This window comes from Hydractinia symbiolongicarpus, chromosome 9 (assembly GCF_029227915.1).
Source record: "Hydractinia symbiolongicarpus strain clone_291-10 chromosome 9, HSymV2.1, whole genome shotgun sequence".
Lineage (NCBI taxonomy): Eukaryota > Metazoa > Cnidaria > Hydrozoa > Anthoathecata > Hydractiniidae > Hydractinia > Hydractinia symbiolongicarpus.
The window spans coordinates 13,769,714-13,792,795 of NC_079883.1; the positions used below are offsets into that span (position 1 = coordinate 13,769,714).

Consider the following 23,082-nt stretch of genomic DNA (forward strand, 5'->3'; position numbering starts at 1 on the left):
CTGATAAAAAATAATAATCAGCCATTCTGACACGAGCCAGTTCAATTAAAGGCTTCCATAAAAAAAGGCAGGAAGTAAATTAAAATGACAAAAATAAGATTCGCGAAAATATTTTTTCGAAATGATTTTTTTGATGACCACGCAAAATTAAAGAACACTTTAATATGTCTTCCGAATTTAGTCGCACGGAAGCTGTAACGACAACTTATATTTAATTTAAAAAAGCCTAAAATTACAAAACATAGCTATAATTGTATTAAATATGTTTGTTTAGATCATTTATGATATCATTATTCGATAATAAGACTACATTGAAAGCGAAGAACGTGGTATAAAACTCAACTTTTATCCCATGTTATATGCATGTATATACCATTTCACTACCTTGAAAGTGTAGTGTGCGCTATTGTCAACCCTTGCCTTTACCAATTGGATTTATGACAAAACCATTCTTTAGTCGACTTTAAAAGCTAAACAAAGAAATATTCCTGTTACAACATCATTTGTTTTACGTTTACTATTGAGTCAATCCATCTATTGTTATTTGGATCAATCCCTTTATTTATTTTTTTATATCAACGCGCCCTAGCTTCGTGTTTAACTTTCGTACTTTGTGCGGGAGACCGGAGTTCAATTCCCCTTGACGGCGATTCAATATGGGCGAGTAAATGTTAATAGCCTCAGGTTAACCCACGCCATGTAAGGGAAAATTGGGGAGATGACTCAATGTGTGGGCCGTTGGATGTTGCAGGGAGTTGTCTGATAGAGCGAGGTTCCTAATTGGGTCTGCTTAGCACAAAATAGGCATTAAATACTTTAGGACTCCGCATTTAAGCCATGGTACCTCCTGAAAACCTTGAAATAATAGACGACATGGCATATTACAAATATTTGTGACATTAGCTATGTAAAATATGCACACCTATCTATCCCTTGCTTTATCAACTCTTACACAAACAAATTCTATCTTTATTTACCAGTATCAGCTATAATACATTTGAGAATCCCTTTGGTCAAAACTTCGTTGGCGTCCACCCTGGCCTCTCCCTCGACCACCCCAGCCTATAACATAAAAAAAACAATGGATTACAAAAAGATTTTCTTGTGAAGCCTTACAAACAACCTAACTTTTCTATTTAAAAGCAAATGCACAAAAGACATGACAAAAGTCTACCACGAATTCTTTGCGGGAAGCCTACACCTACACGCACCGTAAAAAAAAGATCTGCTTTATAACACAAAATACACCTACCACGGCCTCTTCCACGTCCTGTATTTCCGCCTCCTTTACCGTATGCGTCATCATGACTGTATCTGCGCTTAGAATCATTGTGTTGATCTGTAATTAAAAAAAAGTTAGAAAGATATCACTAACTTTAAAAGGGGAATGTTTTTTGCGAAAAAGCAATTTAGCAATGTTTTTCCCTTTTATTCTGCAGGGCGGGGAAAGGATAATTTCCTGCATTCATAGTTAGGAGGCTGCTAATAAATTGAAGTCGTGTATTGTATTCCAAGATTTGAAATAAGGGGTGGGGGACAAGTTTCACTTAAATCGTTTTATCAACATCTTTTAAAAACGTGAATTCCTTTGAAAACCTTTGAATTCCTTGTCAGAAAGTTAAATTATTTCTTGGGTTACATTGTACACTTTGGTGTAATTGTACTTCTCGTTTTTTGAAGACTTTTATTGTACATTATATGTCATTTTTTAATATGCTTAAATAGTACTAACAAAAGAGTGAGGCGGATTATGGGGGTAGGGGTGTATTAATATATAGGACTGGATGGTAAAAATGTCTAAAATTTCGCGTAGCACCCTACAATTAGGTTACCAAGAGTACAGGAACTATATATGTCTTTTATATTTTCAATGAATTTTGTCTGTATACATAAAAAGAAATCGTTTAAGAAAAGCTACGATCTACAATCCTAGCAATGCACAAAAAAATAGGTCAATTTGAGTAGCAGGCCAATTCGGCCCTTACAGGTAGTTCTTTTAGCAAGAAAATATCTTCTAGGAAAGAGATAACAAAACGTGATAGAAATTATAAGAGAAACTTATAAAATTTTTTTTTGCTTAATCAATCAAATTAAACACATTTTTAACATGTACCTCCACCATCGTAACCACTATCAGCTCTTTCATACTGTCCGCGACCACCACCACCACCACCACCGCCTTCGCGGTCACCACTACCGCCACCGCCGCCACGATAATCACCTCTATAGCCACCTCTGCCGCCTTACAAAAAATATATTACAAATTACAAATAAAAAAGGAAAGATTAATAACATGAAAAACAATGAATACAAAAACTAATTAACTTAATTTTTTGATGAAATTATTTTCAGTCAAGGACTAACAACCCTTTTGAAAATACAAGATTTCTTTAAATTGTTAGAATAGCCCCTGCTCTTTAGGCGCCGTGCCAAAAATTAGCGCCATACACTTTTTATAAAAAGGAACCAGAAATTTCGGCTACCTCGAGTGTTGCTATCCTTTTTTTCAGCCTTTTTACAGTATAATGAAAGTTCTGGCGACTTAAAAATCAAGTTTATACACTTTCGCAAAAAAAAAAAAAAAAAAAAAAAAAAATTTACAATCTAAAAAAATTACAGCGATTTCTAGCCTCGTTTTCCTTACAAGACAGTTTTAATAAAGTTGCATGATCGCCATATAAACAAACAGCTCGTAAAAGTATCCAGGCGTATAATAAACATTACTGTACCTCCCCGGTAACCTCCACCACCACCTCTCGGAGGGTCTGGCTTTCGCTGTTGAAACCTCGGCATTTCGGGGGCCGGTGCTATATTTGATGGTCTACCTCCTCGGTCAGGAACCTTGGTCATAAAACACAGATTACAATGATTGAAGACTAAACTGCAGAAAAATATTCTTCGACAATTAGAACAACTAAGCTACGCTTAACCAATTGTATCGTATTATTTTTAACCACCATAAATCCTCTTATAAGAGCCCTCTAAAAAACGCCCGGGGCGTTTATTTGGTGTTTACAATTTTAAAGGTAGGTTTTAATTTACAAAGGTTCTTTAAATAATATTAATAACATCTTTTTTATTCATCTTATCGAAAAAGTGGAAGACAGCGTTGCCCCTTTAACACGAGTTTGTTAGATTGTCGGCGAAAAAAGAGTTGTTTTCGTAAAGTTTAAAACATTATAACTTCGTCATAAAGTAAAAAAACAATTACAGCAAGTGTCCACGATTTGTTTAGGAAAAAAAAGAAAGATATTAATTACCTAAACAACTTAAGGGAGAATAACTTAAACATTTTTCATTTGTTTTTACTCATAAAAACACGTGTGGTAACATTTCTCTATTGAAGTGGGGCGTTCATTACAGGAGGCGTGTAAAAGAACGGAGGCGTGTAAAAGAACGGGGGCTTTTTTATTAGAATTAAATCGACTTTCTAAACACTTAATATTCCCGTGTAAAGTTACGCATTTCCAGCTCACCGAAACTAGACGAAGAATATAGTTCAACAAATTTCCTACACTGTGTCCAGTCATGTTAGTGCAAAAGGCTTTCCCATAACAAAAAAGACCAAGGGGATTGGAAGCTAATTTTACTGATCACTTAGTGGCTCATCATTATCTTCAAGCGCGTTGGGCACACCTTTTTAAAAAGCATCCTATCTTTTAGAAATGAAAAATAGTTGGGAGTGATTTTTTTTTGTTTGTCTGTAAGTCTGTTTGTAAAAATAAACAAACTAACGCGCAGATCGTTGCACTGCGTCGTGGCAAAAAATCTTTAAAAGTGATTTCAGATAGAGAAAAACATTATTTAATGTAAATTACCTTTCCAATCATAACTTTGTGTATTTCAGACTTTGTGCCTTCTCTGACGTCACCACTGCTTGTTTTCTGTATCACGTATAAATCTAGAGAAAGAAGTGAATCACGTGACAATTGCAGACGGTGAATGTTGAGTTACTAAAAAAAAGAAAGATAAAAAGATTGTGGAAACGACTAGTAACAAACACTCCTTCGCAGAACGCCGACGAAACAAATGGCAACAAAAACATTAAATGTAAGCCTAACATCGAAGAGGGGAGGAGGAGCAGACAGAGAAACAGACAGACCGACAATCAGAGAAACAGAAAGACAGAATGACACAGAAGCAGACAGATAGACAGAGGTACAGACAGACAAAAAGTGAAACAGACAAAAAAAGAAACAGGGGGACAAAGAAACAGGAAGACATAGACATACAGCGACACGGACAAAGAAAGAGACAGATAAAGAAACAGACAAACAGACACAGAATCACACAGACAGACGCAAAGACAAAGACAGACATACAACTCTATTTCTACCTTTTCTTGCAGCTAATACGTCACTTATTGATGTTAGCGAGTCTTCCACTAGCAAAGTACGGATAGGTTGATATGCTTGTGAGACTTCTTCCACAGAGTTCTATAAATCAATGTTGGCGAGATTATTTGCGCAAGAAAGAAGCCTGATTATCAAGCAACACACCAAATTTATTCGTACATGTAAGAGAAGATCCGTTCATGGCGATTATTAAGAGCTTTCATTTTGATAGCCTTAATAGTTTTTTCTTCACCTAAACTTTCTCCGATTTTGAAAAGTTTTTCGCAGACACAAACGTACATACTTTTAACTTATCCGACCATGTGAACGATTGTATAGTGACATCAACTCTTTTTATCAACACTTTCCTTCGCATTTTATATTCTTGACACATAGCATCGTTAATCTTCGACACTTCTTCCTAAGTGAATTTGATTAAAAAGGTTAAAGTTGAGCTGACGACTAGCCTGAGACACAGAGAACTACACCTGACCGTCATCAGGACTCGCGAGATTCAAGGGTAAAAACATAATGATGCAATTTAACACAAATAACCGCCATGATTTTAGACACTACACCTTAAATACATTGCAATACAATACTAATTAGTAAAAACTGTTAGCACTATTTCAGCTATAGATGGACAAAGCAACCCTTTAGGTAGATGCGACATAAAAAAGCAACGTATTGCTGTAGGTTTGATTGGTTTACCAGTAGACACTTCTTTCTTCAAATGATTTTAGATACTGAAACGGCGCTATAGAATTTGAATTTAATTCTACTTTTTTATGTAAAACATTACCTGCAAGCCGGTCCAATCAGATCAACTAAATCCCCTTATAACGCATTATGGTAAAATTTTGTTGTGTGTCCACAATTTTCATTGGAAATCTGGCCGTAACTAAGTTACTCATTGACTATAACTAACAGAGACGCATTGATTCCCTTTTGAAACTAAGCAAATGATTCTCACAATCCCAATATGTTAACATTACAATAAAAAGCAACAAAAAAAACAGATTAAGCATCTAGTGCAATGCATTATTGCAAAGACGTGCAGTAGACATAAATCTAATAAGTTTGACATTCATACCCACTGTTTCGAATTTAAGTTTTTCGTCATTAAAGGTTCGGAAAGGTAATTTTCTGGTAGCGTTGATAACTTTTGCTTTAGCTAAAGTGTGAAAGCAAGATAAATTGAGCAAGAATGAAGAATCCAAAAAAGTTCGATAGAAAATTTATTCTATCCGCATTCGATCACCAATAAGTTAAGTACCTTGGATTTGACATCGTCAAAAAGTTTTTTGACGTTCGATGTTGCGGGAACATCAAGGACATCTGTAATGGTTTGCACGCAAACAGCTGTTGCATTTAAGTCGACATCCTGGAAATAAAAACTAGTCGATTTGACAAGAAATAATAGAACGTATTTACATAATTGCATGACATTTTGTTTGCACGGACAACGTTACATTTTGCTATTCAAAAATACATACAAAGGACATTGGTTTAATGTTTGGTTTAATAGATTTGTCTCACGGTTCAACAACATCCGATTACGTTAATTGTGTTTCAATTAATTACTATGATTCTAAGTTTTTGACACCTGCCTCCGAGTGCATTTTCAGTATCAGCTGCCTATAAATTGCAACTGGCCGCCAAAATTGATCTCTTCCTTGCCTAATATCCTGCTATACCACGGAGTTGGTAGAAGGATATTTTTTGCATATTTCACCGAAATTTTTAAGCATTACCAGGCATGTAGATTAATATTATACGAAGAGAGTAAAGTTAGAGTCACAAATAAGTAAAACCAAAACCTTAACATTTCATCTTCAATTTACAATGCCCCAAATATTTACCAAAAAACCTCCTCACCATTTTTTCATCAGCATTCACATCATCATCACAATGTGCTGAAGCATACATATGACAGGCTTGTAACTCACTAACTAAAAAATCTAAAAGCAAAAACAATAAAAGCTAGCTTTAAAATCAGAAACATGTCTCGTAGTAGATACCATGCCTGCTGCTAGCAATGAAACCCATGACTAATCTACATTTGCACTTTTTTATTTATCAAGGTCAAAACATTCGGAATTCAAAGTTCTCTAAAAAGTAAGCGGCTGTGTAGATAAGGGTTAAAACTGTGTCTATTTTCCAGTGGAAATGGTTTATCTTTACGTTAACGGGAGTATAATCGGTATAAACAATTTAAAGCAGATCTGTACACTGCTAACACTGGACCATCAGTAAAGAACAGCCACACGAATGTGTCATGATTAACCATATATACCCTATATACAAATATGCTTCACCCAGTTAAGCTATATGTGCGTATACCTTTAACATATTGCTGCACGTAGTGTAGTGGGTTCTTTTGTGGCTCCCAGGATCGCGACTTGAATCGCTCACTGCCAGGCAGTACGTTGCAATGCACAAAGTAGCTTAATTTTAATTTAAAAACCTGACTACTGATATCAACAATGGAACTTTGAATTAACCTTACCTAATATAAACAATTTGCCAGTAGCACTACTCAAGCCATACCGTTGTAATACGTCATTATAAGGAAAACCTGGAAGAAAATAAAAATCACTGTCAAAATGAATGACGTATGCAATACAACAATTTTTGGGGCATTTGGGCATAAACATATATAGGCCTAAAAACATTTTACCTCAAATTAGGTGATTGACTACTTTAAGTAAATGTAGGTCATATAAAATCACATGGTCAAAAAAATACACAAAAAACACAAGATATGTGGGAACTTGATAAAGCTGTGTTCATTGTTAGAACCTTTCATAATGTATTTCCCATGGTTTCATGTGAATTTTAATGGATTGTATTTTCATGATTTTTAGAGAGAAGTAACAGTAGGATTGAAATAACTTCTATAAACAGTCTTATTTTAATTTGTATGCATTTTACAACTTACAATATGCATAGGAAACGAGGACAAAAATAACCCGACTCAAAGTGACATTATGTGGTTTAAAATTGGAGCGCCTCATATATAAAAGATGCGTAGAAAAAGTTTTACATTTCGTGGAAATTTTCATGACGATAACTCTTCTAATTAGCTACGACACGTTATGTACGTAATTATTTATTAAGGATATTTAGGAGCATTTTAGCTAGATATTTTCAATTCGCAGGGAAAACACATATTGATTTTAGGTAAATTCGACTTAGTAAAGGTATAACTTAGAATAATTACCAGAATTAAGGATGTCAAAGGAATTGAGGAAGACAAGTAGGATTGATCAGATTTCATTCTGGCATTAGCTGATACAGAATATATATTGAGAAGAAAAAAAGAAAACTATTATAAAATTGAGTTTGAGAAATGGATGGTTTCTATAAATATTTTAAATTTATAGGATTTTTTTTAAAAAAAAAGAAAGAAAAAATTAGGCCTTAGGCTTATTAAGATTTTTTAGGATTTTAACGAGGCAGAGATAGTTTGTACGCAAAAAAAAGATAACTGCTTATAGCTGTTGTTTCACGAACTGTAAATGACACTGTGAACAGACGTTCAGTAGTAGCTAAAAACACTGTACCTAGTTCCCTGACAAATCCTTTTAATTCCAATATGAACGTTTCTCGATTATCTAAAACAAACAAATGACACACAGGTAACGTTATACAAAAACCAGGATGACTCATGGTTTTGCGGATAGGGCGAAGTTAGATATTTCCTGAGAATTTGTTTTCGCCTCTTTTCCAATACCAAGGAAAAGTTAAAACTTTTAACCAAAAAGAGATTAAGATGAACAATTTACAACTGGGCATCACTAAACACTTAACACTCAGTTTTTGCAAACATATTAGACATAACAGTGAGTCAGGGTCAATCAAGAAGCAGAAAAAAATGGAAAAAATGTTCTTTAAACTTCTATCCAGCTTTTACACGAAGTTAGACTTGACAATCCTGTTAACCAAAATCATGGAAAAAATTAGTAAAACGAAAAAATAAAGTTTTTTTGTCCTTTTTTAAAAACGGCCGAAAAGGCGAAATAGTTAAACTCTGCAGTCAACATCTTGTAGCTAGCCATAAAAAAATTAGGGACTCCGATTGTTATCGAAAACACTTTTACATATGGTCTTTCAAAATAATTGTACTGGATTTGCAGGTAGATATAACTTCGCAAATTTAAAAATACTCAATTGCCATTTTTCGCAAATGACATAAGAATGGTATCAAAATTTTTCGCAATATACACAAATATATTTTTAAGTATGTCGAAAAAATAAACGTTGCATTTAATAATAAAAAACTCCTTTATTATTTAGATATTTACGAAATATTTGTCTACATGTAACCTGCTTTTTTAAATCATTTACAATCACGGAAAAAATATAATAAACAGAACGGCTAATTTCGAATTTCGAAGCCACAAGTGATTACATTGGTTGCTTCTATATTAGAGTTGTCAATGTCCACAGAGTACTTAGGACTTCTGGTTAAATCTATACCCTAGACGTCAGTTTGGACATTTTTTCTTACATTCGGGGATTTTTGTGAGTCTTGACAGTGGTTATTCCGCAATGCAGACGTATTAAAGAGCCACCAGCGCAATTCAAATGATGCTTACGAAACATACGCATTTGTGGCAGAACTTCCGCAGCCTACTGGCGGCGCAGATTCGCGAGCTGATGCTTTTTGTAACTTTGTAAAGTGATCGAAAAAGTGCCATTGGGATTGGAGCTTTTGTTCCAATCATCCGTGTTGTCCAAAGGCCGCAGAAACTGGACTGGAAAGTCACACTACAGTAAACGGGCGACTACAAAAGGAGGGGATACTATCACACTCCGTCTCGACATCAAAGTGAAATGGCCAACGATTTTATCTGTAACACGACCAATCAGGAGAAATTTAGCGCTGCAGGTTTTGTTTGCGGATAAAAGACTAGCTAAACTTACATTTTAAATAAATGGCTGCAAATAGATTTAAAAAATCGCTTGTTAAAAAAATTTTAATAAAAAAAATCTTCTAATAAATGAAATTTTACCAGTGACTATTTCTTCGAACTGGCAAAAATCTTTCAATTTTGTTGCTAACCAAACAATTAACTGAATAAACGGTGCGTCGACTATACCAGAATTGATAGTATCTTTCAGTTTCGCTTTTGTACAGCAACTCTCGTCATATCTACAAACAACAAACCAACGTGTATGGTTCACAGCAAGCTTTCTAACAGAAAGGTTAAATTTGTACAGTTTAATTTGTCTGGAAGTAGCTTCATAGTTTCCTGCGATTTTACAGAAAAAGGTTAAAAAGAAAACAGTATGAAATATGAATCACAACATGGCTTCAGCTTAGTAAAATTTCATGTTTTATTTATAAAACTTAGGGAATGGGAAAAGAGTAATAGACAAACAAATAAAGAAGAGAACACGGAAACAAACAAATAAACAAACAAAACAAAAACAGAATATAAACACGTACTTGAGTACTTCAAGTGCAGAAATGACACGATCTTCCATTTGACTGAATTTATCCTTCATTTTATGAATTCGTTGCTAATGGCAAAAAGTGATTTAAGTTTCCAGAAAAAAAACACTAACAGCAAACAAACAACATTTCCATGCAACCCAAGTTAAAAATCAGATTGTAATTACCAGAACCATTCCAAAAAAGCCCAATAAAATATCGAAAAAAAACAACGACCACCAAACTATTTTGTGGACAGCAATTATGCACTAATTAAAACCTAACCTCGTTTAACTATTTACTTCAAATATATAAATTGTTGTCTTTTGCATTTATCAAACTGGTGCTTTGTGTTGCTTATGTTTTGATCTCAGCCATATAAACAAGCACTGGATCAAATTAAGATTTGCTGAACCCTAGTGCCAAATTGAAAGAGAAAGTCAGCCCTTAATATTAAAACATATAAGGCTCTTCCATTATCATGTATTTTACAGAACTTTTCCTACACTAAACTAAATGCCATATGGCTTCTGGAGTTGCAATAACTTGTGGCCACCTTGTATTAGGATGATTTACTCATTCCCAGTGGAAAACCGTCAATAGACATTACGGCATAAGAGAAAAACATATTCGCAAATGAGAAATTTAAGACAAAACAATAAACAGACTAGCGCAATGCCAGTTGCTAGTACAGCAAACTAACATATGCTGGCAACCAAAGAAAAAAAGGCTCAATCTTGTAAATAAAGAAATGAAAAATAAACTGATTATTGATTATTGTGATATAAAAAGATGTTGGGTTATAAATTTTATATTTTAAATAACACTGCTTACAACTAAATAAAAAAATGTTTCTCCACAAAATAGTAACTAAAAGCTCCAATGAAATAATTTTAACTATTTTTCAAATAGAAAATTAAATATAAGGTTTATCTAAAAGCCATTAGGGGCGTGTTACAACGACGAAAAATCTATATTTATATTTAAGCACTATCCTGAACGCAAAAGACAAAATCTTTTTGGAAAGTAAAGTTTTTCCAAACTTTATCAGCGAGGCAAGTATATTCAGAAGATGATTCCACACTTTACAAATGGTGGGAGCAAATATAAAACAACCTTTTTAAATCCAATGTTCACAACAGAAAAATATTTTCATATAAACATACTTTCTTTCAAACACCACCCCTTCAACACATCTAAAGTCTTAAAAAATCGCTTGCTATATCTACAAAAAATAAACAACTCTAATTTGTCATAAAAAAATCTAACTACAATGAAAGGCATAATACTTTCTAAATGTTGCATTTTCGACTGTCTAACCCCTACCACCAACACCTTAAACAGTCGAAAAATAAAATTTTATTACAAAACTTGACCACGGCTTGCAAAAAATTCCTTTGTTTTTCCACAAGTAGCATTCACACAAAGAGGACAACGCAATCCCAGTTGCTTTGTGCAAGCCTCGCCCGAGTATATGTGTGCACGAACAATATCAGCTAAAGCTTGAATGAAAATTGAATTGTCATTCATTGCACTGGAACGTCGGATATTCTCAACACCAACTTCCTTTGCCAACTGGCCAGCGTATTCTAAATCAAGCTCAAATAACGTCTCAATGTGATCAGACGTAAAGGCAATTGGGACGAGAAGTAAATTCTTGTTCCCGTTTTTCACAAATCCTTTTATTGCTTCATCAGTTTGCGGTCCTAGCCATGGCAAAGGACCGACTTTGGATTGCCAGCATAACCGATACGTGTGGGAGAAGTTAAGCATCTCCATCACTCGTTGCACTGTGGCAGCAACTTCTTGAGGATATGGATCCCCACGGTTGACAACTGACATTGGTAAAGAATGAGCAGAGAAAAGTATAACAACATCGTCTTTAACTTCGGGAGGAAACTTCTCTAATTCATCAACTATGGTTTGGGTAAAAGCTTTTATAAGTCCATGATGAGTTGGCCACCGGTCAATGACAGACCATTCTATGGAAGAGGGTACGTTTAGTTGTTTGTAATAGCGATATATTGCATTTAAGCTGCTGCCTGTTGTAGAACATGAATACTGCGGGTACTGCGTAAAAGCGATAGCACGCTCAATACCATCTGCCTCCATTTCGTTTAAAGTGTCCTCAGTCAAGGGATCAGCATATCGAAACCCAACATAAAACTTGTGCGGTGCTGTTTCAGGGGAGATTTTATCTAAAAGTTTGATCATTTCTTCACCTTGGTGTTCTGTCCATTTTCGTATAGGCGAACCACCACCAATTTGTCGGTACTGCTCCACAATTGATGGTGTTCTACGTGTCGCAATAAATGGTGCAAGTTGCTTTTGTGCAGGTAAAGGAATCAGATCTTTATCATGAAATAATCGACTTAAAAAAGGACCAACTTCTTCAAGTGTTGAAGGACCACCCATATTGATCATCATAACACCAGTTTTTGGTTTTGTTGACGTATGACATGCTGCTGAAGTAGCAAGAAGTCTACTGACTGTTGTGTGTAAGCACTTCTGTCTTGCCAACAAAAACGTTTTACTACTGATATTCATATCTATCTTATCTAAAAAAACGTTCAAAAGCATTAAGCGCAATATTGATAGCTTTGACAACTAGAACAACAAATTTGCGCTATCTCCCTGAGCAGGATTTTTTCACAGAAAGCGAGTACAAACAATATAGTCCTAGAATTACTTTCTTATAAAACTATATGGAATAACAAATAGATTTTAAAATGCAAGACGTTTTATTGTGTGCGCTTCGCAAGAGAAAAAACAAGAAAAAAAAAAAAAAACAAGAAACGCATTACATAACAAACAAAAATCCCCATAAAAGCTAAATATTGGCTTACTGTGTTTTCTTTGTGAAAAACACCATCGCACTACCTGACCATATAGCCCATTATCCGCTTACCGCTTTTAAAATTTTTGAAGTTTTTAAATGTACTGAAGTCTTTCAGACTAAATTAGTTAGCAGTCCTTATGTTAACTATATAAATCAACAAAATTGTATTTTATATTGCAAACTTTTAACTTTTTAAAACATCTCAAACATAAGTTGAAGAAAGATAGACCAAATTTGACGTAACGAAGAAATGAAAACACGTGTCAAATGAAAACTTTACATAAATAAAAATAAAAGGCGCCTGCGTTTAGTCACACCAAACAGATAATTGTTTTTCTATTTTTCGTACTCCATTTATTTGGTCCAAAAAACAAAAAAAGAACAAATCCTTTCTTATTTATTTATTCTATTTTAGAAGTTTAACACAGCAAACCAAGCAGGATACTAAACAACTTCATCAGTTCTGCGTTTATTAAATAATAGACGTTAGCAATCCAATCTACCCACAACACTTTGAAAACATTCAAGTAAACAATTTGCCAGAATATAAAAAAAAGAAATTCTCCAAAATCCATAGACTCTATACAATTCTTTCCAGCTCTTTAGCATAGGATAAACAATGTTCAATAATTTTTAACGATGGAATATCTTTTTGTTGGTGAACTTGTGATTGAAAAATGTAATTCTTAGTGACGTCCAATTCCCAGTTTCTCTAAAGAACAGCAGAAAAATCTTTAAAGCAAACTCAAATGTTCTACTAGTTTTACTCATTACACAAGCATTTCATAAGTAGCATTAAAAACAAGTAGTTTTTTGCCAGTAGAAATCTTTGGCAATTCACTGGTTGAGAAGATCCACAGGAATTTGCTTCACGCTACTTGCAGCTACATCTTTGGCTTAGTGAACAAATTTAATTGTTATTTACCTTCCCAGTATAAGACAACAAATCCTTTTGTTTGTCGAAAAACAACATTCTGCAAGCCTCCTTCTGAGATATTCTATTGTATGACTTTTCAATACATACAGCAACTTCGTCTCTATAAATATAAGTTTACAGATATGGAACAAAGGTACTAAAGATAATAACATCTCTGAAATAATTACAAGTTGAGTTTTTTAAACACTACATGTACTGAAAAATTGAGGTGATCATTAATTTGCCTGATGTGAATCTGTGAGAATACAATATCAACGCTTAAAATAACAGCCGGTTAACGGTAACTAATTCTGCAAAAAGACGCTTCCAATATTCACGCAACACAAATAACTTGTTTATAAGAGCGCAGCTATATGGCGAAGAAGAAAGTGAAAAACCACCAAACCTCTAAGTGAAGAAACAATTAAACTTTAGATATCGCTAACGAAAATGGCTGCAAACTTCTCAAATTTACGAGGAAATAATAAATAATAAATTTTACCACTACAATCTAAATTTAACCTTTGTAACTTGATATTTTAAATTCGAATTTTTAAATAAGTATCTACATTATATTAAAGGCAAAATATGTGCATTTTTCGCATGGAGTTTATTTTTAATACTTATTTAATTAAAGTTTAATTAAAGACTCCTGCTTTGCTATGCAGATTTTTTTGACTACAGTAAAAATTGACTTCATCTGCCATTTTGATTCTCAAACGTTCACAGTGACTTCCAGCGATAGAATATTTATTTTAAGCGATGAAAATATGCAGAGCAAAGTGGGATTGAGAAAATTATTTACAGGAGCAAGCTTCAATAAAAAAATATGACTGTTTCACAAACAACAACAAAAAAATAACGTGTAAGATATAGAAAACAAAATATAAAATTTGTTCTGTATCGCTAAACTTGGATGAAGAAAAAATACATAAAATGTTATGACGTGTTTCAATAAGGTGTTGGATAAAAAGTCTACTTAGATTTGGCCTCAACAAACTTAGATTTTAAACTGCTGCATTATTTACTTCAAACTCTTGTGGTTTGTTTGCTTTGTTTTAAGGAACAACAAGGCCTTTTTAAACATCGTATATATTACCTCAATGTATCCAAGAGAATATTGATGAAGAAATGATAACTTTCAGCAGGCACATTTCCTTTGCTTAAAAAAACCTAAAAAGAAATATCATTAATAAAAGTTAAATTACGCCATTTTGAAGTCTTTGTCTTTGAAATTGTAGATCACAGTTTCAGAAAAATTTGCTGAAAGACAAAAACTTTGTTTTCCAAAGACCACAACTAAGTTGGATTATTCAGAAATAGAGATGTTGTTCTTATAACCCTAAATATACTGGGGTGGGGAGGAGGAGTTAGTCACCTGCCTGCCGGTTTTCTTTGTATGCTGAATTTTTAAACAGGACCCATGGAAGAACAGAAATTTTGTATATAATATGTATTGTATGTTTTATTAATTTTTGAATGGCCATCCTGTATAAATATTTGTGATAAATAAATAAATAAATTTTATATTAAAGACACCTGTATGCAAGTCCCATACCTTAGGGTCCTAGATATTGGCCATTACTCGAGACTACCCCCTTAAACGTCTATAAAGTCCATATAATAGGGAAACTAAACTAACTAAAGTAATTGAATTTTAAACAGATCATGGTATTTTGAGCAAATTTCAAGTTTGCGATAATGTTACAGGAAAAGTGCCGATATCATCAAAAATTTATTGCTGATATTTTTTTTCTTACTCACATACTATAAGTGTGTCAAGTTTGATGCCATCTAAAAACCTATTAAAAGTTGTGGAGGGGGTTTCGCCTACATTTAAAAGCCCAGTATAGGGTTAAAGGTTCCAAAGTACCTAGCTACACAATAAGGTATAATGTAAAAACACATCCAAAGAAGCAAATTCTGAACATTTAAACATATGAAAAATCAGTTAAAAAAGTGGAAACACAACATATTTATAGGAACAACGGTGCACATGTGAGGTATATTTGTATAAGTAATCCAGTACATTATCTTTCCAAGTGCTGTAAGGAGATAGATCAAGTTGAACTTAAACCCTTGTTTTACTTAGTTCCAAAATCAGGCTCTTTGGGCAAATGCCTCTCCCGGGCGCGGCAAATTTGATTAGGCGGTTTGTACTTGAGCTCCGATTGTGCATTATTCGGTGATATCTTGTTGGCATGTGTTAGTAGAAAGGTATGTGGCAAGGAGGACATATGTCTCGCTCTCGTGGTATGTCGCAAGGAGGTATAGTAGCTTCACCTCGTTCACTACATGTGCTAGAGAGTTAGCATTGAATAGATAGCATATTCGGTAGAGCAATTGCCCAGCAAGTGAGAGGTTGTGGGTTTAAGTCCCACTCGATTCATCATCTCTGCAGCACTTCTGAAGATAATGTGCAGAATTACTTATACAAATACAACATATTTACTATGAATGATTGGTTTCATAAATATTTGTTTCAAGATTTTCAAGGTTTTTTTTCTTAGAATGATGGATGTATAAGGTTTTCAAGGTCAATACACCAGTCAAAAACTGACTTACTCATAATTTTGATCTATAGAATAACATCTAAATACAATAGGTCAGCATATTTTACTGCAGCGAAAAGACAGAAAATGTTATACCTTGTTATAATTTCCTTCCATCAAATACTGAAAAAAGAAAGAATAAGTTAAGATATTTTGACCAGTTGTTATAATAAAGAAACAAAAAACATTCATACTAAATACCTGCTCTAATGCAACTGGGCATCTTATATAAACATTCTCTTGCAATTCCTTGGCAGGTAATAATTCTAACTCCTATGAAAACAAAAATGAATAGAGAAAACTTGCAATACTATTCATCGGTTAACAAGTTAATTAAATTTCATGCACGTAGAATCAACGCTTTATTTCCCTTTTTGGTAATCACTTTATTTATTTCCTCTTAAATAAAAAGCAGTTCCAGAATAAAATGCAATGTTAAAGTTTACAACATATAGATATAAATATAGGTATAGACTATAGACTAAAATTTTATAATTTACATATACAAATTGTATGCTTAACTGAAATATGTGAATAGAATGATAAAAATAAAAAAGTATTTTTGTTCCTAAAAATTAAATTTTTCATTCTGTGGAGCGTTCTCTTACAGAATTGTAACTAGTTTTATCACATGGTGGTAATATTAAGTGCTTTATTAGCTTATTTTCCTACATATACATCACAATATTGATTTCTTGATGCATACAAACTACAGACAAAAGGAACTCACTGTGTGAAATTCAGCTAACCGGTTTTGTGCTAACAGACACATCAAATTTAATCCAAGCAATTGGTAAAGGTATGGTGACTCTGCAAGCACTCCACTGTAATGGCAAAAATGATGATAATAGAAAAGACATTGGTTGTGTTGTTTTAAAAAAACAATGCAAGCAATGTATTATAATATAATTCTCATTAAGAAGTCACAATAAAGTTAAAGCTGCAGTTAGCTGTACTTCATTCATACTCAAACAAACAGGAAAAAACATGCCATCAATTTAAGCAAGAAGTCGTTTCCTATGGATGTTTAATTGAATATGCTAATTATCAAAAAATAGCTTATTTTATTATGGATTTAACTTATTTTTTGGATGAAATAATTTGCCTAAATATGCAAATCCCGATTGGAATATCATAAGAAATCTTTCAATAGAATGTCTGGTAAATAAAAAAACCTTTTTAAAAAATCTGTAAACCAAATCAAAATATTTGGAGTGTTCTCATTAACCCATTTATGGATGGATGAACTATCAACTAACTGCAGCTAAACGAAAGGAAATTTAAATCACAAACATGACTTAGTAATAATTCATCATAAAAACTAGATTAATAATACCTGTAATCAAAATAGTAGCATTTTAATTGAGACATGTATCTTTCAAATGCTGGAATATCTTTTCTTTCCAGGCTGTACTGAACTCCGATCTCCAGGACATCTCCTATATTTTTAAGAATTTTACTTGGCATAATCCAAATGCACTGTTTTTTTTATAACAAATACAGCTAATAACAAAACATCCAGGTTTTTTTTTTAATTACCTAACAATAAAATAGCCTTGAAAATTATTGTTTACAGTGAAAAACTAATCTTGTTTAACTTTATTGTATTTATGTGTTCGACATTTTCATCACACAGGGCACAATTTCCATAAGTTGTTCCTGCTAAAGCTAAATTTTTTAAAAAAATGCACTCAATTGTCTTTATCGTAATGAGCAAACAACTGTACAAAGCAATTTTTTTTTAAAAAAAACAACAACTTAATTTATTACACAACTGTTACACAAAAATTTACAAAAATATCTTACTAGCTACAACAAGTTCTTGTGGTGAAGGATTAGTACCAGAGGTGGGCATGAACTGCAGTTCTGTTAACGCAAGCTAAAATAAATACAAAAAATCTCTTTCTTTTATGTGCTATATGCTAATTAAAATGATCTAAAGATACAGTTCTACACTAAAAAAACAAAAACAAAAATCCTGTTCCTTATGTTACATAAATTCATAATGAATGTGGCTTAAGAAATAATTATTACACTAGCTGTGTGCCCATGGAAGAATCCACAGTATTTCTCATTTAATCCATGTATGTATACACATGCATCAAAAAACAAACAATATAGCAGTCTATATTACAATCTGTACTATTATCTAAGAGGCTAGCAAAATTGAAGGTGTCCAACAACTGCAGTATATTTGTGATATTTAAACAATAAAGCTACTAAAATTACTTCCTCTTACAATGCAAAAATTATTTAGAAAAATGTTGGCCAAAGCATCTCCAAATACATTCCATCCATAAAATTCAAATCACTCAAAATGTATGTTGTAAGATATTTCATTATGTGTGAAACAAATAAAAGCTGATCACTAATTTTTTAACAAACACAGCAAAGATAGTTCCACATTAAAAAAAAAATCCTGTTCCTTATGTTACATAAATTCATAATGAATGTGGTTTAAGAAATAATTATTACATACAGGGGATTTCCCTATGATAACAATACTTTGTACATATGTATATATAGATGTGATGGTTTACCTGCTAGTTGCATAACCCATAGTAAATCCACTTATAGGCAGACAAACAATGGAAAGACATCAATATATCAATACACAATATATTTATTATTTTAAAAATATTGATTCGTTAATTGAAGACATTAAGTAGGAATAAAGTACGCAGCAAATAAACAATAAAAATTATTTACCGACGAAATTTGTACAATAAACTTTATGATTGTATCAGTGTGGAAAACGACATATATAGACACCTTTGTAAAATTCACACACAGAAAATTAGCAGGTTGTTAACTCTATTATTTTAATTTTAGTTTTGTTTTAAATCAAAAAAATTTTCTGTAACAGTGAGGCAGGTTGTGATTGCAAAAAACATTTGTTTTAGATAGTAAACATATAATGTTTAAATGCTAATTATTGGAAAGTTATGATTAATTTATAATCAAAATCAGATACAGCAATTTTGAACCATTGTAAGAATGCCTTTTTGTCATTTTATAACGAAATACAGTATACTTCTCAGGTTTATTCAGATGTTTGTTGTAATTTCAGAGTAAAATACAGCAATCAAAAAGCTTCTTAGGATGTGTTTCATCATTTTAGAACAAAAGACATCAGCAGAGCATATTCCAGACTTTTGCAGGGCATATATATAATTGTGAGATAAATAGCATGAATGTCCTTATAAGTAGTTTTTACATAAGCTGGATATATGCTGAAGCATTACTTTTGGTACAATTCAATGAAGGTATTATTAAACATAATACTGTAAAAATGATGCTGAAATGTGTGAGATGTTTCTATTGTTTAAATGTGTTAACAATCACAAAATATCAACTATAATATTCAAGAATAATATTACACTCTTTTTACTGTGCTGTGAAAAGGTTACTGTGAAAAGGATTGTTTTTTTTGCAAGTGTTTTCTCTTATCGCGCTAAAAAGTTTTAATTCTTCTCAGAAATATTTGGGTTTTTTCATCGCACTAAAAAAAGTTTTGTTTAGTTAAATATTTAAAAAAAACTAATGCTGCTACTTTCTAAAACTTTTAGTAAAATTTCTTTTATCATTGAAACATATTTTTTAACATTAAAACTTTTAAAAGTTCTTCTTATAAAAGCAACGTTTAACACAAAAAACAGAAAAACCCTCCATTCGGGACTTTTCCCTTCATGATAAGATTTTGAAAACAAATTAAATTTCAATGCCGAAGAAAGAAAAAATCTAAAAACTTAACTTTTGACTTTCCTAATTGTGAGAACATTGTGTTTTTGCGATGCGATCTAAAAAACAATTCTATAGCCTCTTTTAACGCTTAAACTTTTAAAGCATGATCTAAAGAAGCTTTTCTATCGACATTCTTCGTTCTTATACTTTTAAAAACGCCATCGTACAAAGCATTTTTATCGTCAATCTTTGTTCTTAAACATTTAAAATGCATTAACATGAAGGTTTTCTATCGTCGTTCTTCGTTTTCATGCAATCATTAAATTTCACATGAACTCTATTGTTTTTGACCTGCAAAAATAGATCATGTATTTAACAATGGATATATATACAAAACAAACAAATGTTCTGAGGCTACTGAAAGCTCATGTAAAGGTGATAACTATTGTGCACATGTAACATTACATTTAGGCATTACTGTAGGCAAACTTCTGACCATGCGGGAGTGTGTTTTCAACAATTATCATTAGTTTAGTTTAGTTAAAACATTATGCAAACAAAATGTGGCAGTTGGTGGCTACACAATGCAAACTTCATTTTCAGGTGCATGCATGAGGGTGCCAATAAGTCGCATACACCGTGAAAAGTGCGGCGTTTTCTGGCAAGTTCAGCATTTTGAAAAAAATTCGGGTATTTGCCTGAAAAAACCCACTTAGAACCGAACAATGCCTGAACAAAAAAAAAGATTCACCACAAAAACACTCAATGATTCACCACAAATTATTTAAAAAAGTATAAAAATTAAAATGAACTAACCATGTGATAGCAAAAATGCTTAAGGTGTGAGTTAGAGAAAAAAATAGTTTTTTTGCAAATTTTTTTTTTAACTTCTTTTATAAAAAAAAGTGAACTTTTAATGGTGAAATTATTTTTTTATGAAATAGGATAGAAATGTGACTTTATTTCCAAAAACACAATCCTCATTATTTGTCTTCCAGCTGAACGTGCTAAAAAGATCAAATATAGGTGTAAATGTTTATGTTTCTCACTTTGGGAATAAACTGTGATATGAGCATATTTTGTAACAATAACGTAATCACAACTTATTTCACCTTGACTTTCATTAATGCTTTTTTGGGAAAAAAAGTTTTTTTTACAATTGAGCAACACTAACAACATCAAGCTATACATAAAATAATAAAAAATGTCTACTTATCGTCATAAAGCTTCTGCTTCTTCAAAAAAGAGGAAAAAAATTAGAAAAATGTGTTTCGACTCTCCAGCTAAGCGAACATTGAAAATAAAAAAATAATCTGCTAGTTGAACAAAAGTTTGTTAGTTGAAAGAAAAAAATGGATGTTTTATGCAGCGATAGCGAATACGACATTTACGTTATCATATCATTTTTTTTAATCTTTATCCAATCAGATTCTGAAACATTTTTTCCTTTACCTTTTTGTTTATTTTTACTTTGCCCATCTCTCTTCTTGTGAATATGTTTTTAAGTGTGAATATGAGCAGACATGCACGTTGTACAGAAGTTGTTAAAAACACCTGCAGCGACCATTTAACTATACGAAAATGAAGATTTTTTACTTACAGCTCTTTTTCGCAATGTTCACTTTTTGTGTTAGTACTGCTAGTCTTTTCATCATCATTTACAAAACCACAAAAGCTACAAGGTGGAAGGTGAGCGGCTTTTGAAGACAGATGTTATATCTACAAACGATTTTATATTGAATTCGTAAGTGTGAACAGATCTCGAGTTATGACATATTTTTTAGTGAATTATGGTTTGCAATTCATTATAAAAAGTTAATGGAAAATATCTTCAAAACGGAAAAAAATTACACTATAATTTTCAGATCGTTTTTAGGTCAATGTGTTGTGATTACAAAACAGTGAACGTCAATTATGAAAAACTAAAAGTTTTGTAAATGGAGATGCATTAGTAAAGGAAGGGTCATTTTTTAGCGTCTTTTAACGTCTTAAATATTATTTTGTTTCCAATAATTTTCATATTATCTTTTAGGCAATTTTATAAACTTTTAGAAAATATTAAACAACAATATTACAACTTTCACGTAATTTTAACAGAAGCTATTTTAAAACATCACACTTTTTCCCTTACTCACACCTTAAAAGAACTGTTTTTGATGGTTTTTAATAAGATTTACTTGATAAATAACTTACACATAAACTTTATTAACTCCTTTCTCTTCAAGCGCATGCCTTTAACTGTTGTCCGCCATGTTTGTATTACAAGGTGTTGCATTTAGGGAATGCTCCGGGCGAGTTCGGGAAAGTGTGGGTGGTTTCGGCGAACAACCGTCAATTTAATTCAAAAATTCGCCCGAGCTCGCCCTTATATATGCTGGCATTTGCAGCTTATCGGCACCCTCGTGCACATACACAACAACAAAACAAAAGAACAAAATTAGAACCTATGATACACACTCACAATGTTAGGCAGCCTGATTTCAGTACTATATTTCCATATGAAGACCAACCATGGTGGTAAAAAAGCAATAAAAATCAGTTGTTTTGAGGTCCTTGATATTGAGTCAACTTTGATGGAAGACAATGTTATATATATTTCACGATATATTACATAAAACTCATTTCCAGTTCCAAAAGTACTGATCAACTACCATACAAACATGTAGAAAAGGTCACTGGATTTATGTTTATTATGTGTCGTGGGCCTCGTTGCAGGGTTTTTTAAGCCGCACACACGCTGCACAATCAGTGTTTTGTAAAAGATTTTGCAAACAATCATGACTGTAGAATTTCCCTGACTATTAACTAGTGAAACTTCTTTTATATAGATTAACTTGTTTATTCGCGTGAGGTAAACTTTAGTTAGTTCACAAAACGTTTAAAAACATTGGAAAGTCATCTATAGAAATGGAAAGGATTGTAAAGGTTTAAATATTATTATTATTATGTTGAATAAATAAAGCAAACCTTTAACTGTGTCAACAGTTTTCCAACATTATCCAAGTTGGCAGGCTTTTTTGTCCATTCCTTTATCAAATTTTGATACATGGAAACAACTGGCCCTGAAGCTGCCATTTTTATGCCTGCCATTTTTTGTAAAATATGATGACTAAGCATTTCCGCAAAATCATGACAAGGCGAAAAGTTGGTTCGCCCATACACCCCTTCTTCCGCGTACTTTTTCCCCGTCCAGACCTGCGCGGCATGAAACTCCGTAATTAATCAGGGTATTAATTACTAACGTTATGAAAGATTTTGATCCGAAATGTCCAGAACTGGGCAACAAAAAATTTCTTAAACGCGCCTGGTCTGCACCT

The 23,082-nt window shown here is 32.7% G+C and overlaps 3 protein-coding genes across 4 annotated transcripts in view; all 3 read right to left on the reverse strand.

The window, feature by feature from the left end:
- Positions 1 to 165: 165 nt before the first annotated feature.
- Positions 166 to 23,082, reverse strand: part of LOC130657053 (protein FAM98B-like) — a 36,417-nt gene continuing 13,500 nt past the window's right edge. Inside the window, exons 2-16 of one of the 2 annotated variants that reach the window (XM_057460016.1) lie at positions 9,790 to 9,865; positions 9,353 to 9,492; positions 7,901 to 7,951; positions 6,844 to 6,912; positions 6,213 to 6,295; positions 5,611 to 5,718; positions 5,428 to 5,508; positions 4,639 to 4,755; positions 4,337 to 4,436; positions 3,819 to 3,901; positions 2,730 to 2,841; positions 2,114 to 2,242; positions 1,253 to 1,339; positions 978 to 1,062; positions 166 to 470 (exon numbers count right to left, since the gene is read on the reverse strand). In XM_057460016.1, coding sequence (XP_057315999.1) covers positions 983 to 1,062; positions 1,253 to 1,339; positions 2,114 to 2,242; positions 2,730 to 2,841; positions 3,819 to 3,901; positions 4,337 to 4,436; positions 4,639 to 4,755; positions 5,428 to 5,508; positions 5,611 to 5,718; positions 6,213 to 6,295; positions 6,844 to 6,912; positions 7,901 to 7,951; positions 9,353 to 9,492; positions 9,790 to 9,848 — 1,299 coding nt within the window. In that variant the 5' untranslated portion in view covers positions 9,849 to 9,865 and the 3' untranslated portion in view covers positions 166 to 470; positions 978 to 982. Of the gene's footprint in view, positions 471 to 977; positions 1,063 to 1,252; positions 1,340 to 2,113; positions 2,243 to 2,729; positions 2,842 to 3,818; positions 3,902 to 4,336; positions 4,437 to 4,638; positions 4,756 to 5,427; positions 5,509 to 5,610; positions 5,719 to 6,212; positions 6,296 to 6,843; positions 6,913 to 7,900; positions 7,952 to 9,352; positions 9,493 to 9,789; positions 10,194 to 23,082 lie in introns of those variants that run through there. The other variant, XM_057460015.1, reaches the window with a different exon arrangement.
- LOC130657054 (ferrochelatase, mitochondrial-like) lies at positions 10,570 to 12,758 on the reverse strand. Its single transcript, XM_057460017.1, has one exon. The coding sequence runs from the start codon at positions 12,352 to 12,354 to the stop codon at positions 11,137 to 11,139; it is 1,218 nt and encodes a 405-aa protein (XP_057316000.1). The 5' UTR covers positions 12,355 to 12,758; the 3' UTR covers positions 10,570 to 11,136.
- LOC130657055 (26S proteasome non-ATPase regulatory subunit 8-like) lies at positions 13,000 to 22,893 on the reverse strand. The gene is made up of 9 exons (XM_057460018.1): positions 22,733 to 22,893; positions 17,888 to 17,960; positions 17,418 to 17,520; positions 16,812 to 16,905; positions 16,283 to 16,354; positions 16,178 to 16,204; positions 14,629 to 14,702; positions 13,539 to 13,650; positions 13,000 to 13,325 (listed from the first exon to the last, which is right to left on the reverse strand). Exons 1-9 carry the CDS (start codon positions 22,880 to 22,882, stop codon positions 13,194 to 13,196), a joined length of 837 nt encoding a protein of 278 aa, XP_057316001.1. The 5' UTR covers positions 22,883 to 22,893; the 3' UTR covers positions 13,000 to 13,193.